The sequence below is a fragment of the Ochotona curzoniae genome, unplaced genomic scaffold (genome assembly GCF_017591425.1).
Source record: "Ochotona curzoniae isolate NIBS_2020 unplaced genomic scaffold, NIBS_Ocur_1.0 patch266, whole genome shotgun sequence".
In the NCBI taxonomy this organism is placed as follows: domain Eukaryota; kingdom Metazoa; phylum Chordata; class Mammalia; order Lagomorpha; family Ochotonidae; genus Ochotona; species Ochotona curzoniae.
The window spans coordinates 1,247,560-1,264,370 of NW_024466824.1; the positions used below are offsets into that span (position 1 = coordinate 1,247,560).

A 16,811-nucleotide genomic window follows, 5' to 3' on the forward strand; every position below is an offset into this window, starting at 1 on the left:
ATACTCTGCTTGTTAATTGTGCTGAATTATGATCTAATCTTACCTGAGGAAGATATTGCTAAAAGTGTCACTTTCCATTCAAAACTCCCTACTGCCACTAATACTTCCAGCCAACTATTCCGGGTAAAAGTACGTTTAGGGTTATCACCTTTATGGTGTCGCATCTCCACCTGGCACGCTGAGCCACCTGGCTGACGTCTGGGTATAAATCCAACACCCAGCTTTCAGTCTGTGATGAATTCATAGATCATAGCCACCGTTTTTGGGGTTTTTGGTTTGTTTGTTTGCATCTCACCTCCAGTTGTGTCATTTCTCTTCTGATTCCCCTAAAGCCAGTTCTAAGATCCTATTTTCGTAATCGTGACGTGACTTGTAATCCTATGTTACATTTTCTTCTATTCAGAAAATTCCAGTAAGAAATGAAGTAGGGTGCTTAAAGACGGTGAAACTCATTTACACAATGGCTAAATCAGTAACACTGAAGTCAAGGTTTCCATTTCTATATAGTTTAAAATGCAAAATAAAATTCAAAATGGCTGCTTAATTTCGTGTATTTAAAGGAAAACTACCCGAGCTTTTATACTTATTGTGATGGGGTTGGTTCTTGAATCAGCACGACTTAAGCAGAATAGTTTTCATCAGTTTTATGACAGGTTTTTTTTTTCAGCAAGTTAATTTCTTCCATATTAAAAGAAATGCGATTTATTTAGAGGAATCGAATACATATTAGGTTGTTAGTCTTTGGCAATATGCCAATGTGTCCAAAGTTTCTGGTAGTATATCATCAAAGTTGTACAATAAAAACATCACAACTCTAAAGCTCCGTAATAGCCAAGAAGTAAAAAGAGTGGTACTGACTCACAAATTTGAATAAATGACCTCCCTCTGCAGTGGAATTAAGCATCATTTATCAGTACCTGATACAAACTGGGCTCTGATGTGCTGTGTCAATTTTATAATTTTATAAGAACATTTTGCTATTCTTTCTGATTACTAGTAATTATGAAAAGACATTCTTAGGAAACCCTTGTTTATATAAATGGCCCCAGGAAAGACAGCATAAGTACCCTTTGTGGTGTGTTATGTATGGTAGTTTAGGTACATTTTCATGCATATTTTTTGCTGGACAGCAGCTGAGTGCTTTTGCTCTGAAACTCCAGATCTAGTTAAAACATATAAAGATCATATTCAGCTGAGTCTGCTGTTTTTTTTTTCACCAGAGGGAACTTTTCATGTTAAGCCCCGTACCAAAGTATCATACTCATTTGTGCAGACTTTTTCTCACCACTGGTGATCGGAGTGCAAAAATTTGTAATCACCGCCTAAAACCAACACAGATTCTCTTTGTCCGTGTCAGTTCTTTTGGAAGGCACAAGCATAGTCATCATGAAATGTTTTAAAGGGAAAGGGAATTTATTACCCCAAAGGTAAGGTACACCATCTATAACCCCTGGTGACAATTGTACAGATTTATATGTGCTTTATTGATGACTGAAAACTAATGACTTTTCTCTAGTCCTTTCAGAACGGATTTATAGCTAGCCCAGGGTGCCACTAATGTGCTTTTTAGTACCACTTTTAATCTTAGCTGAAGCCGTCATTTTTACCGCAACAGGTTCCTACTTTGGCAAAGTAAAATGTTGACTAAAAATAGTGTGTTATATGGCAAAAAGATTCAGATTCTAATAGGATGTAATGTCAACATCATGTTAAATGATATTGTGTTTTAAAAGATTGATCTCCACGAACTTGTAAAGAAGTTAACCGAAAATACTTAATTCTCATGGAAAAGACCTAACATTTCATATGCGCTAAACATTCAAAAGTATATCTGGTGACTAGAAGTAAAATAATTATTCCATAAAGACTAGATATTAAATATCGCAGACATTGGTAACAGCTCAGACTCAACATTAAGATCGTAATGTTGGAGTTTTTCTCCCCCTTTTTTTTTTCTTTTAATCAATTTACACAAGCCATTTTAAATCGAATGTCTACTGCATGCAGCAGAGCGTGCTGTATATACTTTGGTTTTGTCGTTGTTATTGTTGTAGGTACAGGCCGTAGAAGGGTGTTCCATTTTGTCCTTGATGATCCCCTGCCTGGATTACTCAAGCATATTTAATGTTCATCTGTGTTAACTCTCATATTCTTGAAGACATTCAGTATTTAAACTGTCATCCCTCAATAGGAAAATCAGAAGACACTAAAGAGTTTACCGCTTTGGAGAAAGTCAAGAGTTCAGTTTAGGAAACAAAATTCGTCTGTAAGCAGGAAACGGCAGACCTAACTGAGCTCCCCATCTCTCTGTTGCAGAGCCCCTTCCAACGTCAGCACCATCATCCACATCCTCTATCTTCCCGAAGAAGCCAAAGGGGAAAACGTTCAGTTTCAATGGAAGCAGGAAAACCTGCACGTGGGAGAAGTGTATGAAGCCTGCTGGGCCTTAGACAACATCCTCGTCATCAATTCAGCACATAGACAAGTTGTTTTAGAAGATAATCTCGACCCGGTGGACACGGGCAACTGGCTCTTCTTCCCAGGAGCTACGGTCAAGGTTAGAATCCACTTTCTTTCCTTCTTTGCTCTTCTGTACCTCCAAGCTCAATAGCCACACTGTAAAATGATAACTATTTGACACAAATTTTTGTTATGGAATTACGTAATATGCTCATGAACCTTGCCCTGCTTTTGAAGGATGGAAAATCACTGCAATATTGCAATCCTTCCGTTCATGAGGACCTGCTGTGTCATCGTGTACTGAGCTGAACCCAAAGAATCTTACTGTGAAATAGGGAAGGTTTACCTTCACAAGGGTGTCAGGTTAGTGGGGGCAGTTTACATGTAGCAACAGGCAAATATGAAACAGCTTATTGGGATTTGTTGAAGCAGTGCAGGATGTGGTATGAGTCCAGATTTGACAAGGGAAAGAAGTGGTGTAAAGAAGCCCCCCCATACCCCCTCCCCAAAAAAATATGTGATGTAAAAAGAGACTAAAGGAAGGTTTGATGTTGGCTGGGTGGATGTGGTAAATAGTTTCTAGAAGGGAAATGTGCATAAAGACTGCATTCGTAAACGCTAAATGCTTGTGCCCCCTCCCTCCTAAAATGCACCTGTTGGAATCCTAATTCCAGTATGACGGTATTGGGAAGTAAAGTCCTTGAATTGTAATTAAGTCAGAAGGCCTCATCAATGAAATTTGTACCCTTATAAAAGACACCCCAGCCCTCTTTCTGCCCCCTTCTGATGACACATCATGGAGCTGAATCACCAACTAGACATGGATTCTTCCAGATCATTGGTCCTACACATCCCAGACAAGACCTATGAAAAATATCCATAAATGTCTGTGGGTTCAGCAAGTCAGTCAGTGTGGTATTCTGAAATAGTACCTCCAACTGAGATAGGCTGTAAGAGCATAAAGTGCAAGACAAAATTCAAAGGAATTGTCTAGTACATTTGAAGTTGAGATTATGGCAAGTGGAAATACCTTGAAGATCTTGAAAGCTACTGGGGAGTTTCAATTTTATCTTGAAAGTGATAATGAGTCACTTTAAATAAGATCCAAGCAGACCGGAGTTTTTGAAATATCCCTTTGAAGACAGAGGACTGGATGGGACTGTGAAAAGAATGCATACAGAGACCAAATAGAAGACAGATAACATTAGCCTAATGGAAAAACATAATATCAAGAATTGAGGAGAGAAAATGGGAAATGATTGCCTATCCCACAGAATTTTAAGAATATTAAGAAGATTAGAGACTGAGAAGATGAAGGAATTACAGGTATGCAAGAGTAATGTTTGGGCAGCTGACTGGACCATGTCCCATTCATTGAGACAGGAAGCATAGGAGAAGGACAGATTCACAGGGAACATTTGGATGTTGTCAATCTTGGTGATCTTGGAGCCATGCAGAAATATTAGGTAGGTTAAATGTGTCGATTAGAATCTCAGAAGATCAAAATTTGGCAGTTCACAGCTTTATGAGTAAGAATCAACTTAATGGGCTTTCCTGCTAAGGGAAAATTTGTAATAAAAAATGACCAAGATCATTTGAGAAATTCCATTAGAACCTCAGTTGGAAGCTCTAAACTTTTCAACATTTAAAAATAAAATGTAGATACAACTTTTGTAATGATAAATATAAAAATTACACATTTTGTGGGTGGCATGTATTCATGCGTCTACTTGTATACATTGTGAAATATTCACGTCAGGATAAAAACATCTGTTGCTTTTAACATTTGTCATTACTTTATGTGAAACACTCAAGATCATTTATTATAGATTTTTTAAAACTACAAGCCATGATTATTATTTGCAGGCGGCCAATGGAATGGATATCTAAGAATTTCTTCTCTAGATCTATAAATCAGTGCCCATTCATCAACCTTCCCCGAACTCTTCTCCCCAAATCTTCCAAGCCTCTGGTAACCACCATTATATTTTCAGCTTCTGGAAGATCAACTCCTTCAGATTCCACACTTGAGTGGTACCCTACAATACTTCTTGCTGTGCCCGGCTTATTTCACGTAGCATAATAACCATCAGTTCCAACCACGTTGTCTCAAAGGACGGGATTTGTCCTTAATAGCCAAGTCGTATGTTTTCTTTATCCATTGTCATTGGGTGGACTCAGATTGTTTTCATTCCTTGACCTTCATGAACGTGGTTGTGGTAGAACGGATATCCCTTAAACAGATTGGTCTCATTTCCATTTTACATCCATATGAACAGCAGGCAATTACTGGATCGTTTATATGGTAGTTCTCTTTTTAATTTTTTGAGGCGCCTCCCTACTGTGTTCCATAATGGCTTCCATAATTTATATTCCTAGCATCAACGTGGAAGAGGTTACTTTTCTCTAGGTTCTCACCGGTAGTTGCTATCTTTTCTCTTTTTGATAACAGCCAGTGTAACTTGGAGTGAGGGGATGATCTTTGTGGTTTTAATTTTCGTTTCCTTAGCATCAGTGACAGCGTGCATTTTTTCAAGTACTTGTTGGCCGTTGCCAAGTGTACGTCTTTGTTTGAAAGATTTCTGTTTAGATCCTGTTTATTAATTAGATTGTTCTTTCCGTTACTTGGCTTCTTTGTACATTCTCGAAGTTAACAAGACATATAGCTTATCAGATACACAACTTGCAAATATTTCTTCCATTCTGTAGACTCTCTCTTCACTCCATCTGCCCTCCGTTTCGCTATACAGAAACCGGTTATTTTTGATGAAATAATATTTGTCCATTTTTTGCTTTTGTTTCCTGTACCTTCAGGACCTGAGTCAAAAATGTTTCCCATCCCATAAATGTCCTGAAGCATTTATCTTCTGTTTTACTTCTGGAAGTGTTATTGTTTCAAAACCCACATTTACATCTTTAATCCATGTGAATGGATTCTTGTTCTTGGCAAGAGATACTGGTCCACTTTAATTCTTCTGTGTATGTGGATATCTCTTTTTCCCAACATTGTTTGTTGAAAGACTAAATAGGTTCTCCAGTATGTATTTTTTCACTTTTGTCTAACATCATTAGCTTTGGGTGCTTGGCTAACGGATTTCGAGGCCTCGATTCTCTTCCATTGGTCTCAGTGTCTATTTTAATAAGAGTAACAAATAGCTCTAATTATACAAATAGCTCTACATTTTTTTTGTACCTAACATATTTTTAAATACCGGTAGTGGCTTATTCCTTTTTATCTCAAATTCTTTGACACTTGAGGTTTCTGTTCATCCATACCAGCTTTAGCAGTGTTTTGTTCTGGTTCTATAAAAACTCACTGGAATTTTGAAGGGATTGAATTTGTGATCAATTTGAGTAGTACAGTCCTTTTTTTAAAAAAAAAAAATACTGATTCTGGAATCCAGCAGTGTTTCACAGAATGCTGAAATGATGTTTGCCATGCTGGCGTCTCATAGCAGAGTGCTGGTTCAAGTCTTGGCTGCTTTGCTTTCCATCTGTCTACTTGCTAATATGTCTGGGGAGGCAGCAGAGGATGGTTCAAGTCCTTCGTCCCTTGCTGTGCTTATGGGAGACCAGGATGCAGTTCCAGGCTGCTGGCTTCAGCCTGTCCCAGCCCTGGCTCTCACAGTATTGGTGGCTAAACCAGTGGCTGGATGACTTTTGTCTTCCTACATTCCCCCCTTCTCTTGTTCTGTCTTTCAAATTAAGTAAGAGCCAGGAGAAACCTTTAAGAATGGGTGTTTATCGAGCACTTGCTATGGTCTGACACCATCTCAATATGTCCTGCTATTAACCCATGTAGTTCTCTTGACGAGTCTATGGAGCCCAGTAGTAGGATCACTAATTTTTTTTTTATTTTAGTCCACACAAAGGCACCTAATCTTGTACCTTTCACATGTATGGGCTTTTTAAGATTTATTTTATTTTTACTGGAAAGTCAGAAAGGCAGAGAGTAGGCCAGACAGAGAGGTAAGATCCTCCATCTGATGACTCAGTCCCCAAGTGGCTGCAATGGCCGGAGGTGAGCCGATCCAAAGCCAGGAGCCACGAGCTTCTTCCAGGTATCCCATGTGGGTGCAGGGACCCAGAGTTTTTTTGGTCATCCTCAACTGCTTTCCCAGGCCACAGCAGGGAGCTGGATGGGAAGCAGGGCCACTGGGACACAAACCAGTGCCCTTATGGGATCCAAACATGTGCAAGGCGAAGACTTTAGCCACTTACTGTTGCACTGGACACTCACGTGTACAGTTTTAAGAACACTATAATACTTCCCACTCTATCTTCCCTCAGACCTTCCCTTCTCCACTTCTTCTTTTTCTTTTTAAATAATATACCTTAATCTTCCTTATGATCATGAGCTTAACCCTGTACTAAATAAAGAATTCAACCAGGAGTAAGTAGAAAAACCAGTGTTTCTCATGAGTCTAAAGAGCATTATAAATGACAACTTCAGTTGCATCCATTTTTTTGGACTCTGATTATTCGTTTCTGCAAATCAAAGACATCTATATGTGTCTTTTCGGAACAGCATTATTTCATTAAGCATAATGGTCTTAAGGCACATCCCTTTTTTATGAAATGCATGATTTCATTCTTTATTTAAAGCTGAATAATATTCTATTGGGTGTGTATGCTATAAAATGTCTTTGTCCAGTCACCAATCAATGGACAGCTGTGTTGATTCTAGATCTTGTTTGTGAGTTGAGTTACAGTAAGTATGGGATACAGATCATTCTTTTATATTCTGATTTCATTTGAGTCACTTCTTGAGAATGGAACTATGGGGTCATATGGTAGATATAGTTCAGCTTTCCGAGTACGCTCCATATTGTCTTTCATAATGGTTGTACTAGTTGTACATGAGCAGTGGAATAAGGTACATTTTTTTCCCACATCCTTAACAGACTTTATTGGTTTTTTTCTCTTATTTTTGGATGGTGTTGATTTTAACTGGGGTGAGGTGAAACCCTGTTGTGATTTTTATCTGTATCTCCCTGATGGTATTTTTTTTCGTGTGTCTGTTGGTCATCTCTTCATTTTGTTGAGTGATTCCTTTGCTGTACAGAAGCGTCTTGGAGAAATCTCATTAGTCTCTTTTGTCTTTATGTCCTGAGATTTTATGGTTTTATTCAAGAATCTTTTGCTGAGTTTCTCTGATATTTTCCTCTGTTGATTTGATGGTTTCAGGTTTTAGATTAAGATCCTCAGTGCAGTGCAAGTTGGTCTTTGTGTATGATATTGGACACTTATTGGACACTTTCTCAAATATAGATTCAGTTTTCCCAATGCCATTTCTTGAAGGGACTATCTTTTCTCCAGGTATCAGTTTTTAGCTCATTTGACAAAGAATAATTGGTGTAGATGCATGGATTCATTTCTGGCATTTCTGTTCTGTACCGTTATATACATATCTACTTATATCTGTGTTTGTACCTGTTTCAAGCTGTTTTGATTTTAATTGCTATGCAGAACATTTTGAAAACTAATATTGTGATGCTTCTGGCTTTGGTTTGGTTCTTTAAATTTAGCTTAGCTGTGTGTTCCCGTGTAAATATTGTTTTGGTTAGCTGGGCCCATGGTGTGTCAGTTGTCTGGTTTTTTTCAGAAAAGTAGGTCTTCATTTTACTGGTATTTTGTATCGCTTTTTTAAAAAAAATTGTGTATATGTCTAATTTTGATTGTTTATTTTTCTGTGGAGATAAAATAATTGGAGCATCTTACTCCAGTTATAGCTTGGAAGGATTTTTAAAAATACCACTCAAGAAAATATTTTGCTGGATGGCCATGAAATCACAGGATCACTCACAAACACAATATGAAGATCTAGATTGCTCACTATCCTTTAATAATTTATTCCAGGATAAAAATAACAAATTATATATTGATCCTTCAGTACAGGAGCTCCCCTGACACAAATGATGTCTTCCTTAACAAATCCAATCCCAATCATTTACTACAAGTTGACGATATTGAACCGACGGACAGGTGTTGGGAATGAGTATCCACTTTTCTCAATATAAGAAAACATCCAGGAAACTTTTGAACATTGAATCTAAAACCATGGCTCTTTTAGACAGTCCATGGATTTCTTTCCTGTAGCAATAATAAAGAAAAAGTTAGTCATGCCCCACTAGGGCTTGATCAGAAGAGGAATTTCTGTTGCATTTTTCATTGGCGAGCCGATGTGCAAGCCAGGAGACCTCGCATCCTGTTCCCAGGGACATCATTTATCATTCGGTCTCAATCCCCTTTACCACCACAAAAATGTACGTTCTGTACCTCATTTTACAAGTCATTATACTAATTGAATTAGCTGTTCAGTTTCTTAATGCATGTACTTTGGCACTACCCATGATAGAAATGCATTGTGTGTTTTTGCTTCGACAGTAATTTGAACTAGATTACAACTTTGCCTGGAGTCCGCTTTTGGCTTCCGATCTTGCATTCAACTCATAAGCTTACCAGTCACACATCTGAGACTTGCCAGGTGAATTACATTTACTAAGAGAAAAACTCATTGCAGTAAAGATCTATATCACTATCTGACTTGGATGTCAGGGAGAAATATTTCTCTGATATTTCTTTTTTGAACTTTAGATACATGCTCTAATAAAACCTAGCCACTTGTCATTTTTAGCTCATCTGCATTCCCATTCTCTTGCTTTGGGGTTCAAACATTTGAGAAGGAAATCATACACGTGCCAAATGAATTAAAGCGCTAGGGATAAAGGCTGCTTAAACTGTTGACGACTTGTTGTCAAACATTGCTCCTTTGCTCTGTTGCCCCTTGAGATGGATAATGAACACATACGTCTAGAAATCACAGTTTTTAAAAAGAAGGAAAAAAGCATATATCTTAGTGTTCGTGCTGGTCCTAAAACAGGTTTTAAACATCCCTTCCTTTGGACTTTTTCTTTGAGAGTAGTGTTTGTTCAACCTACAGGTCATCTTTCTGTTTCTTAAAGTCTTCTAAGATAGCCCCACCTTAACCAGTTCAAGCAGTAAGTCTAAAACCAAGTGAGAAAGTATACTTAATGAAAAAATAGGATTATTCAAGGGAGACATTACTAGAACAAATCGGATTATCTTTGGCAGTGTAGGAGTTACTTTTTATTGAGCATTTTATTCAGTACTTACTCCCTAAGTGGCTGGAAGAATGACTGCTCAATTAAAAAGTATCTGCGTAACTCTTCAGCCAAGGACAATCTTATCTGTGCCGGGAAATTTTTATTTGGATAACTCTATAATGCATGTGTAAATGTATATAAATCTGTATTATATGATGGAGTTATCATCTTGTATAACGTGCTTCTTTGAAGTTTCTAAGGAAGGTGCTATTTAACCCCATTGTTTGGACATAGACGGTAACATCAAGAGATGTTGAATAAACTTGCCCAAAATGCATCTCTCATCAGTGAACAGTCAGGGCGGAAATCCAGGAATCAGGCTCGTGAGCTTCTGTTCCCAGCAGCTTCACAGCCTTGCTTTTACACATGGAATGTCTGTTAACTCACCTGCTGACTGCTCTGCATCTACCCAACATCCACTTGTGAACTTATCCACACATTTTCTGCCCTTTACTCAACATTTAAAGTATTCTTGTTTTTCACATTTTCTCGGCCTTGCTTCAGCTTTGTTCTATGTGTGCTGCATATTACTGCCTCCAGATGAGTGATATTTTAATACGTTATAAAACTCAAAAGTTGGGAAAAGTATCGAAATAAATAGAGGACAATGACTAAAAGGCAAAGTGTTGAGCTGTCACCTTCAACTAAGAAAAGGGAGAAAATAATAGGACAGGAAAATATGAATTGCACAAAATGCATCAGCTTTGTATGCCTTTTGGTCAATATCAAAATCAGATGTATCCATTGATTAGGTTAGACATTGCCCATAACATAACCAGTGGTAACTGAAATACAAAATAATTTCTATTAGAATAATGTTTCAGTGACACTTGTGTGAATGGAATATAGATAACATTTTCATTATCAACTAAAAGCATTATTAACTGCATCTGTTAATAAAACAAGGAAAGACCATGTAGTCAGTGTGTAAACAATGTAGCTGATGATGTTATAAAGAAGGGCTGAGTGTGGCAGGCCAACAAGACTGAAACAGACAGAATCACAGTCCTTCCTAATGTGCATTCCTCTGATATCTTTTAGATATTTCTCTTTCATTGGGAATATTTAACTCCTTTCCTATGAGCCTCTCCTTGTTTATCTCAGGTATAGCAGAATGATAAATGACCAGATAGAGTACTTAGCTTAAGGAGTTTATGGAAGCTGGGGAATTACGTTTATAGATCACTAGCTGTAAAACTGTTGTGGGTTGGCAGAGGCCATTATCACCTATTGAATCTTTAATAATTAATAAGAAATGCAAGTATGACACTCTGCACCTTCACTGTAGACATTTCTGTAAGGATGTAGCCAACTGTGTTTCTCCTCCATCATCTTCACAATTTCGTTGGCTTGCCTCACTTGCCGCCTTCCAGTGCTTTTCCAGAGAACTTGCTCCTGTGGAAGAAAACGTACAATTTATTGTGCTCTTAATTACTGTCATAATTTTTAGTTTCCACAAATCCCTAAGTAGTCCTTTGTTCACTACCAAGTTGATGGGACTTTAAATACCAGTAGAGTGCTGGTTACTCAAAAGCTCCTGGCAGTACCACCCTCATTTGCAATCTTCCCTGTGCTCAGCGTGGGAAGGAGCTATAAACCATTCAGTCTAAAATCACCTGGCTTCATTATTGAAATCAGTGACTTCGGGATCTAGAATCCATGCTTTCACTTTGGCACATGATTTCTAGGATAACCAGAGCTAAGCAACCTGATGCCAGGAGCCAGGAGCTTTCACCAGGTCTTCCATGTGGATGCAGAGTCCCAAAGCTTTGGGCCATCCTCTACTGCCTTCCTAGGCCACAGCAGGGACCTGGATGCGAAGTGGAGCAGGTGGGACACAAACCGGCACCCACATGGGATTCCGGCACTTGTAGGTGGAGAATTAGCCAAACAAAGCGGCACACCAGGCCCAGTTCTTTCTATTTCTGAAGACACTGAGTCCATTGTGTCAGTCTGTTCAATGTCTATAGTTGCTAGAATAGTTTTGGCTACCGTTGCTGCCACCCTCACAGTGCCTCTGTCAGGTGGCACTTCTGAGAGTGAGAGACACATTCTTTCTACGTGACATGAAAAAGTCATCAATCTCAAGGCAACTACTGCCAGCCACATCAGCTCTGGACGAATGGTTTTGATTTTGCCATCAAAGATTAGAGAATGTGCTCTGATTTTTTTCTTTGTCTCTCTCCATTTAAGACATACAGTATCAAGACTGAGCATTATTGGCAGGATACTTACAATAAAATAGAAACTGCTTGGATACTGGATGGGATTTAACAGGAACAATGATAGATAACATTATGATGATTAATAATAATTTAGAAAAGTTATATCTTCGTTTTCTTTCTACTATTATTTGCGTTTTCCCCATGACAATTTTCCCAGCTTTTAGGAATGTCAGGAGGCCCTTAGGAAGATAATAGCCGTTAGGTAAGTCAACAACTCAATAAGAGGAATCACTCAGTCAAAGCAAGGCAATGATAGCAGTAGCAGCATTGATAGTATTTTGTGAAAATGTGATGGGAGCAAGCACTTACAAGGAAGCCTTGTCATCGAGTTTTAAACCTGCAATAAATGAGCATCAGGTATCTGTAAAGAAACTGCTTGCTTCGTGTCCAGCCATTCCTGAAATACCGGCCAGATTCATGCCAATCATCACTTCCCAGCTCTTCCAGTTTACATCCTACTGATGTGACTATCCTGAAATCAAGTTCACGTGAAAATAGGAAGTGTTGAGTGTTCAGAGGAACAGCCCTGAGAGGCCGCTGTTCTGTAGCTCACATCCAGCAGAGGACGCCCTGCAAAGGAGAGCCCAGGAAAGACCTGGCAGCATGCATGGTTTGGGTTTAGGTTTCTGTTCCCCATAAAATAGAATGTCTAAGTGGACCATTACACTGCAGAAGTCAACAACGCTGCGTTGTGTTGTGTGGATTTCCTTTGTTTACTCCCATCTTTGGTGGTGACTCAGGTTTTTAAAGTATGAATCATCATCCATAATCCCTTGATATCTGTGTGTGCGAAAGAGAGATTTTTCTCACTCCCTACTAATAAACGTTTATCTCTGCTCAGCTGGCTTGGTTACCCTCAGCTTGCAAAGGCATAAATCATTCGCTTCTGTCAGCTCAGGAATTGACCTCCAGATTAAATGCGGATCACTGGGAGATAGGTGCGGTTCCACCTATTTTTTTTTATTTTATTTTGAAGAAATCCTCCCACTCTGATTGCTGTGCCTGCACCTGCTAATCTTTTTTTTCCATTTATTGCCCTAACTCATCGTGTGGGTAGCCGAGAATTCCAGATGACTTCTTGCACACGTGTATGTCAAATTGTGCTGAGAATTAAATCAGTGCTAAATACCCACACTTTGTTGGCAAGATTCAGCCTTTAATCACATGGACTTAAACAAAATTCCCTTTAAAAAATAATGTATTGAATTTTGAAAATTTCTACTAAGGAGCTGGGGTATCTAGGTTTCATGGTTTAGAAGAGCTATATCCTAATTTTCTTTCAACTGTTATTTTAGGTTTGCTTTCCCCTTAGCACATTTTTTTTTGTTGATAAATATCCTAGAATACTGACAATTTTCCTCATTTTTACAAATGCCCAGAAGCCTTATCGAAGAGTCATCAGATGAATCAACCGCCCAGTAATAGGAGCCATTCAATCAAAACTACAAAGTCTATTAGTTTTTGTATTGTTCTTGCACACTGTGAATTTGCCAAATTTGTGGTCTCAGTGGATACCAGGCTCATCTCCAGGAGTCTATATGATTTGAAGCTTTTGCTTGTCCCCTATCTAATACTATTGTCACAAATTGCTGAATTATCCATGGAGCCAAGAGCTAATTATGTTGAAGTTATGAAAGAAAGGTAAATTCGTGTGGCTAAAAAAATTAGAAGTCTTAACACAAGTTGAAGTTAATGCAAAATATATGTATGTATATATCAAAGAGAGAGGATAAAAGGGAGGCTTACACTCACAGGAGGATTCATTGCTAAACCTACTCTGCCAATAAAATAAATAATAGCAAAAATCTAATAATGATAATAAATCTAATAATAAAAATAAAATAATAGCAAAATCTCATTGCTAGAGATACCTAGTTAAGACCGAGCTTGTCTTCTATGTCATGTTCCATGGAGCACCTCTGAAAGCTCCCAACAGGCCACTTGATCATTTTTATTTTCCTCGATTATAAAGGACACGTAGGAGAAAAAGACATTTTGCCTTTCCAGAAATGTCATTTGCACATCCCAGCGCCTGGAAGCTAGCTGGTCTGCGGCTTGAGGGATTTGAGCGCTGCCTTGCTTGTGTAGATCAACCTGTGCTTAGACCGACGCTTCGCCCCTGTTCCCGTGTCTTGTTCCATTAACAGTCAGAACGTGAAATACGGTTTCTTGGCCAGCTTCCAGCGTAGTTAATTGCATGCTGTCTACCTACATTGCCTTCACTCAGGATGTTCTTCACGTTGGATCATGTAGCCGTTCGTGTCATGTTTCCCCCCGAGAGATGGGCCCACGATGTTGTAGCAGGAGCCAGAGTATAATTTGTTAAGCTAATAAGAATACTTTGGGGATAAAGGGTTAAATGGAAACGGTGTGCTTTTCACAACTCCCTTCCAATGAGGCCTATTTGTACAGTAATTAATGTGGAATACTGCTAGTAAAATATGCAAGAGAGCCAGACCACGGAGGCAACTTATTTTGAGAAAGTCTGGAGAAAAAAATTATTCAGACAAATAACCCCCATGGCCTTTTTGCCTCCTGAAACTTTTGTTTTTGATTTGTTTTGTTTTGTTTTGTTTTGTTTTGGTTTGGTTTAATGTGAAGCTGACACGTTTCATCCCTGAACCAGCTTAATCTTCAGTGAAATATGTCTGATTCTACATGAACAGTCAACCGCAGGTACAGTTTGTACTGTCTTTTCCCCAACACAGCACTCAAGAAGGTGAACTTGCATCATTAAAGATTGTTAAGTGAATGAATGATGATAGAAGCAAAAAGAGGGGTGGGGGAGAGACGACATTTGTAAATTTCCTAAGGTTCTCCAGTCTTTAGCATAGGCGTTTCCCTGCAGTATCCCATCTCATCGTTAGTATCATCTCCATTTCACAGATGAAAAAAGTGAGACTCAGAAACACCAGATACCTTCCCCAAGTTCAAACAACTTTGAGTTTCAAAGCCAACTCCGTTTCATTTCGATCCGGCCTTTTCACTCCGTGTTATAATGCAGCTCCCCGTGTTCGCTCTGGCCTCTGTGGTCTTAATTTGAAGAGGCAAGTCTGAAATCCTCAGATAACTGTGAAAGTCAGGTGTATCCCCAAAGACAAGGTTAACAGCTGCCCTATGGAATTTTACACTGTTATTCTTCCTCTCATTACTCCTATTCAAATCTGTCACTGTTGCCATTTTAGAGTCATCGTAACTATTGCCAAGTAATTATGCACTTGTCACAAAATATACCATAAAGTGAATCTTTCTAAACCTTGGTATCAAGTGGTTCAAATGTGAATGCTTAATGAGTCCACAAAATAATGAGGGAAACACTCTTTAAGCTCCCTAATATTCACTCACTGGGATTGAATCTGTTGTGTTGACCAGAGAAAAAGCACTCAAACCCTCTGGCAGCTGGGTTGTATTAATAGCCAAGTTTTCAGGTGTTTAACTGGCATTAAATTATCTAGACACAGAATGTGTGCAAAATGAGAGAAATTCATTTTGTGTCCTGAGGGAAACCATTCTCTTCCATTTACTTACTTTTCCCATTTTTAAATTCCTACTTTCTTTTTTTCATTTTTAGCTGCAGGAAAGGCTGTATTTTTAAAGCCTGTTGAGCCAGGATGGGTGTGAAAAATATGCATTTCTATGGGATATCTATAGAATAACAAAAGCTAAGACATAAGAAGCACAATTATATGTAAAATGCATGTCAGTCCACTGCCAAACACTCAAGCACACACCAGACATTAATCCAGAAATTCCTATACTATATTTTATCCTATCCTATATTTTATCCTATCCTATATTTTATTCCAGCCAGACAGTGGCTAATTTATGCCTCTGCCAACAATGTCATTTTAATTAATTTTATTCATCTTATTTCTCTTTCCTGTGCTCCTCATATCTCATCTGTTTGCATTGCCTAGATTTTAATTAAAAAACCTCCTCTCTCTAAGGAGCAATCCGAAGTGGCAAAAAATAATCACTTAAAATATTACAGTCATTAAAAAATTGGCTGTGGTGGAAGCCATGCATTTTCAATTTTCCTACAAATGATGTTTTAGCTTCCTTTTAAAGTGCACTTTGTATCTGAATTGTCTACCACCAGCCAGCTTGGCTATCAGAAATGGTCTTCCAGCTGGGTGGGCTGAGTGACAACTCCTTAATGGAGGAAATGGATGGCTCTGCTCATGTGGAGGCGCAGGCATACCAGGAAGATTTTATTCCATCTGCCACTGGCTCCCTCCAAGCTGGCAGTGCCCAAATGCCCCACACACTCAGTCCAACAAAAACGATAGCATCAAAACACTAACCTGTGAGACTACAGATGCTTGCAAGAATCATTGGGGCCGTGGGACTCTGGGAAGGGAGTGTGCAGGGTTGCCTCGCTGTTCGTCTTTGACGAAAACCTTGTTCACCAGTGGTGGGAGCAATTATGAGTACTTGTACAAGTCCAGAGGTGAACTTGTAACGTTTGCACCAGAGCTTGGGGAGCCACTCTAGGAAAATGCCACCCTGAATTGTAGCCAAGGACTTGTTACATTGAGGAATTTTGCACTGATGTTTCCTGTTGATGGGTTTCTCAATGGCAAATTCTTGTCACTTCGTTACACCGTGTTCTGCTTGACAAGCAAAGGAAATTCATTTAGCAGCAGAGTAGGAAAATATTTTTTATTGACAAAGAGAAACACAAAGGACTATATTTAAGAGATTTTTTTAAATGGGAAGTCTGCTAGTACTTAGAAGTTTGTATAAAATCTATTTTTGTTGATTCATGCTAACATAATTAAACCAATAAAAGTAACTATACTTAATTTTATAATCTATATATATTAAAAGGACTGGAAATAGAAGAATACGGAGCCATCAACAGAATTCACATTTTGATCATCCCCCAAATAGATAGGCAGTTATCTGATTGATGTATGTTCACCATAAATTGATTAAAGTTATGACTCAGGAAGTCACGTGTGATTTACAATGAACAGTCCAAGAACACTTGCTATGT

The 16,811-nt window shown here is 38.6% G+C and overlaps 1 protein-coding gene across 2 annotated transcripts in view; it reads left to right on the top strand.

Annotated features, from left to right (window-relative positions):
• LOC121166947 (reelin) overlaps positions 1-16,811 on the top strand; it is a 357,334-nt gene that overhangs the window by 190,932 nt on the left and 149,591 nt on the right. For both annotated transcript variants that reach the window (XM_040996283.1, XM_040996284.1), the window contains exon 10: positions 2,317-2,557. In XM_040996283.1, coding sequence (XP_040852217.1) covers positions 2,317-2,557 — 241 coding nt within the window. The remainder of the gene's footprint in view (positions 1-2,316; positions 2,558-16,811) is intronic.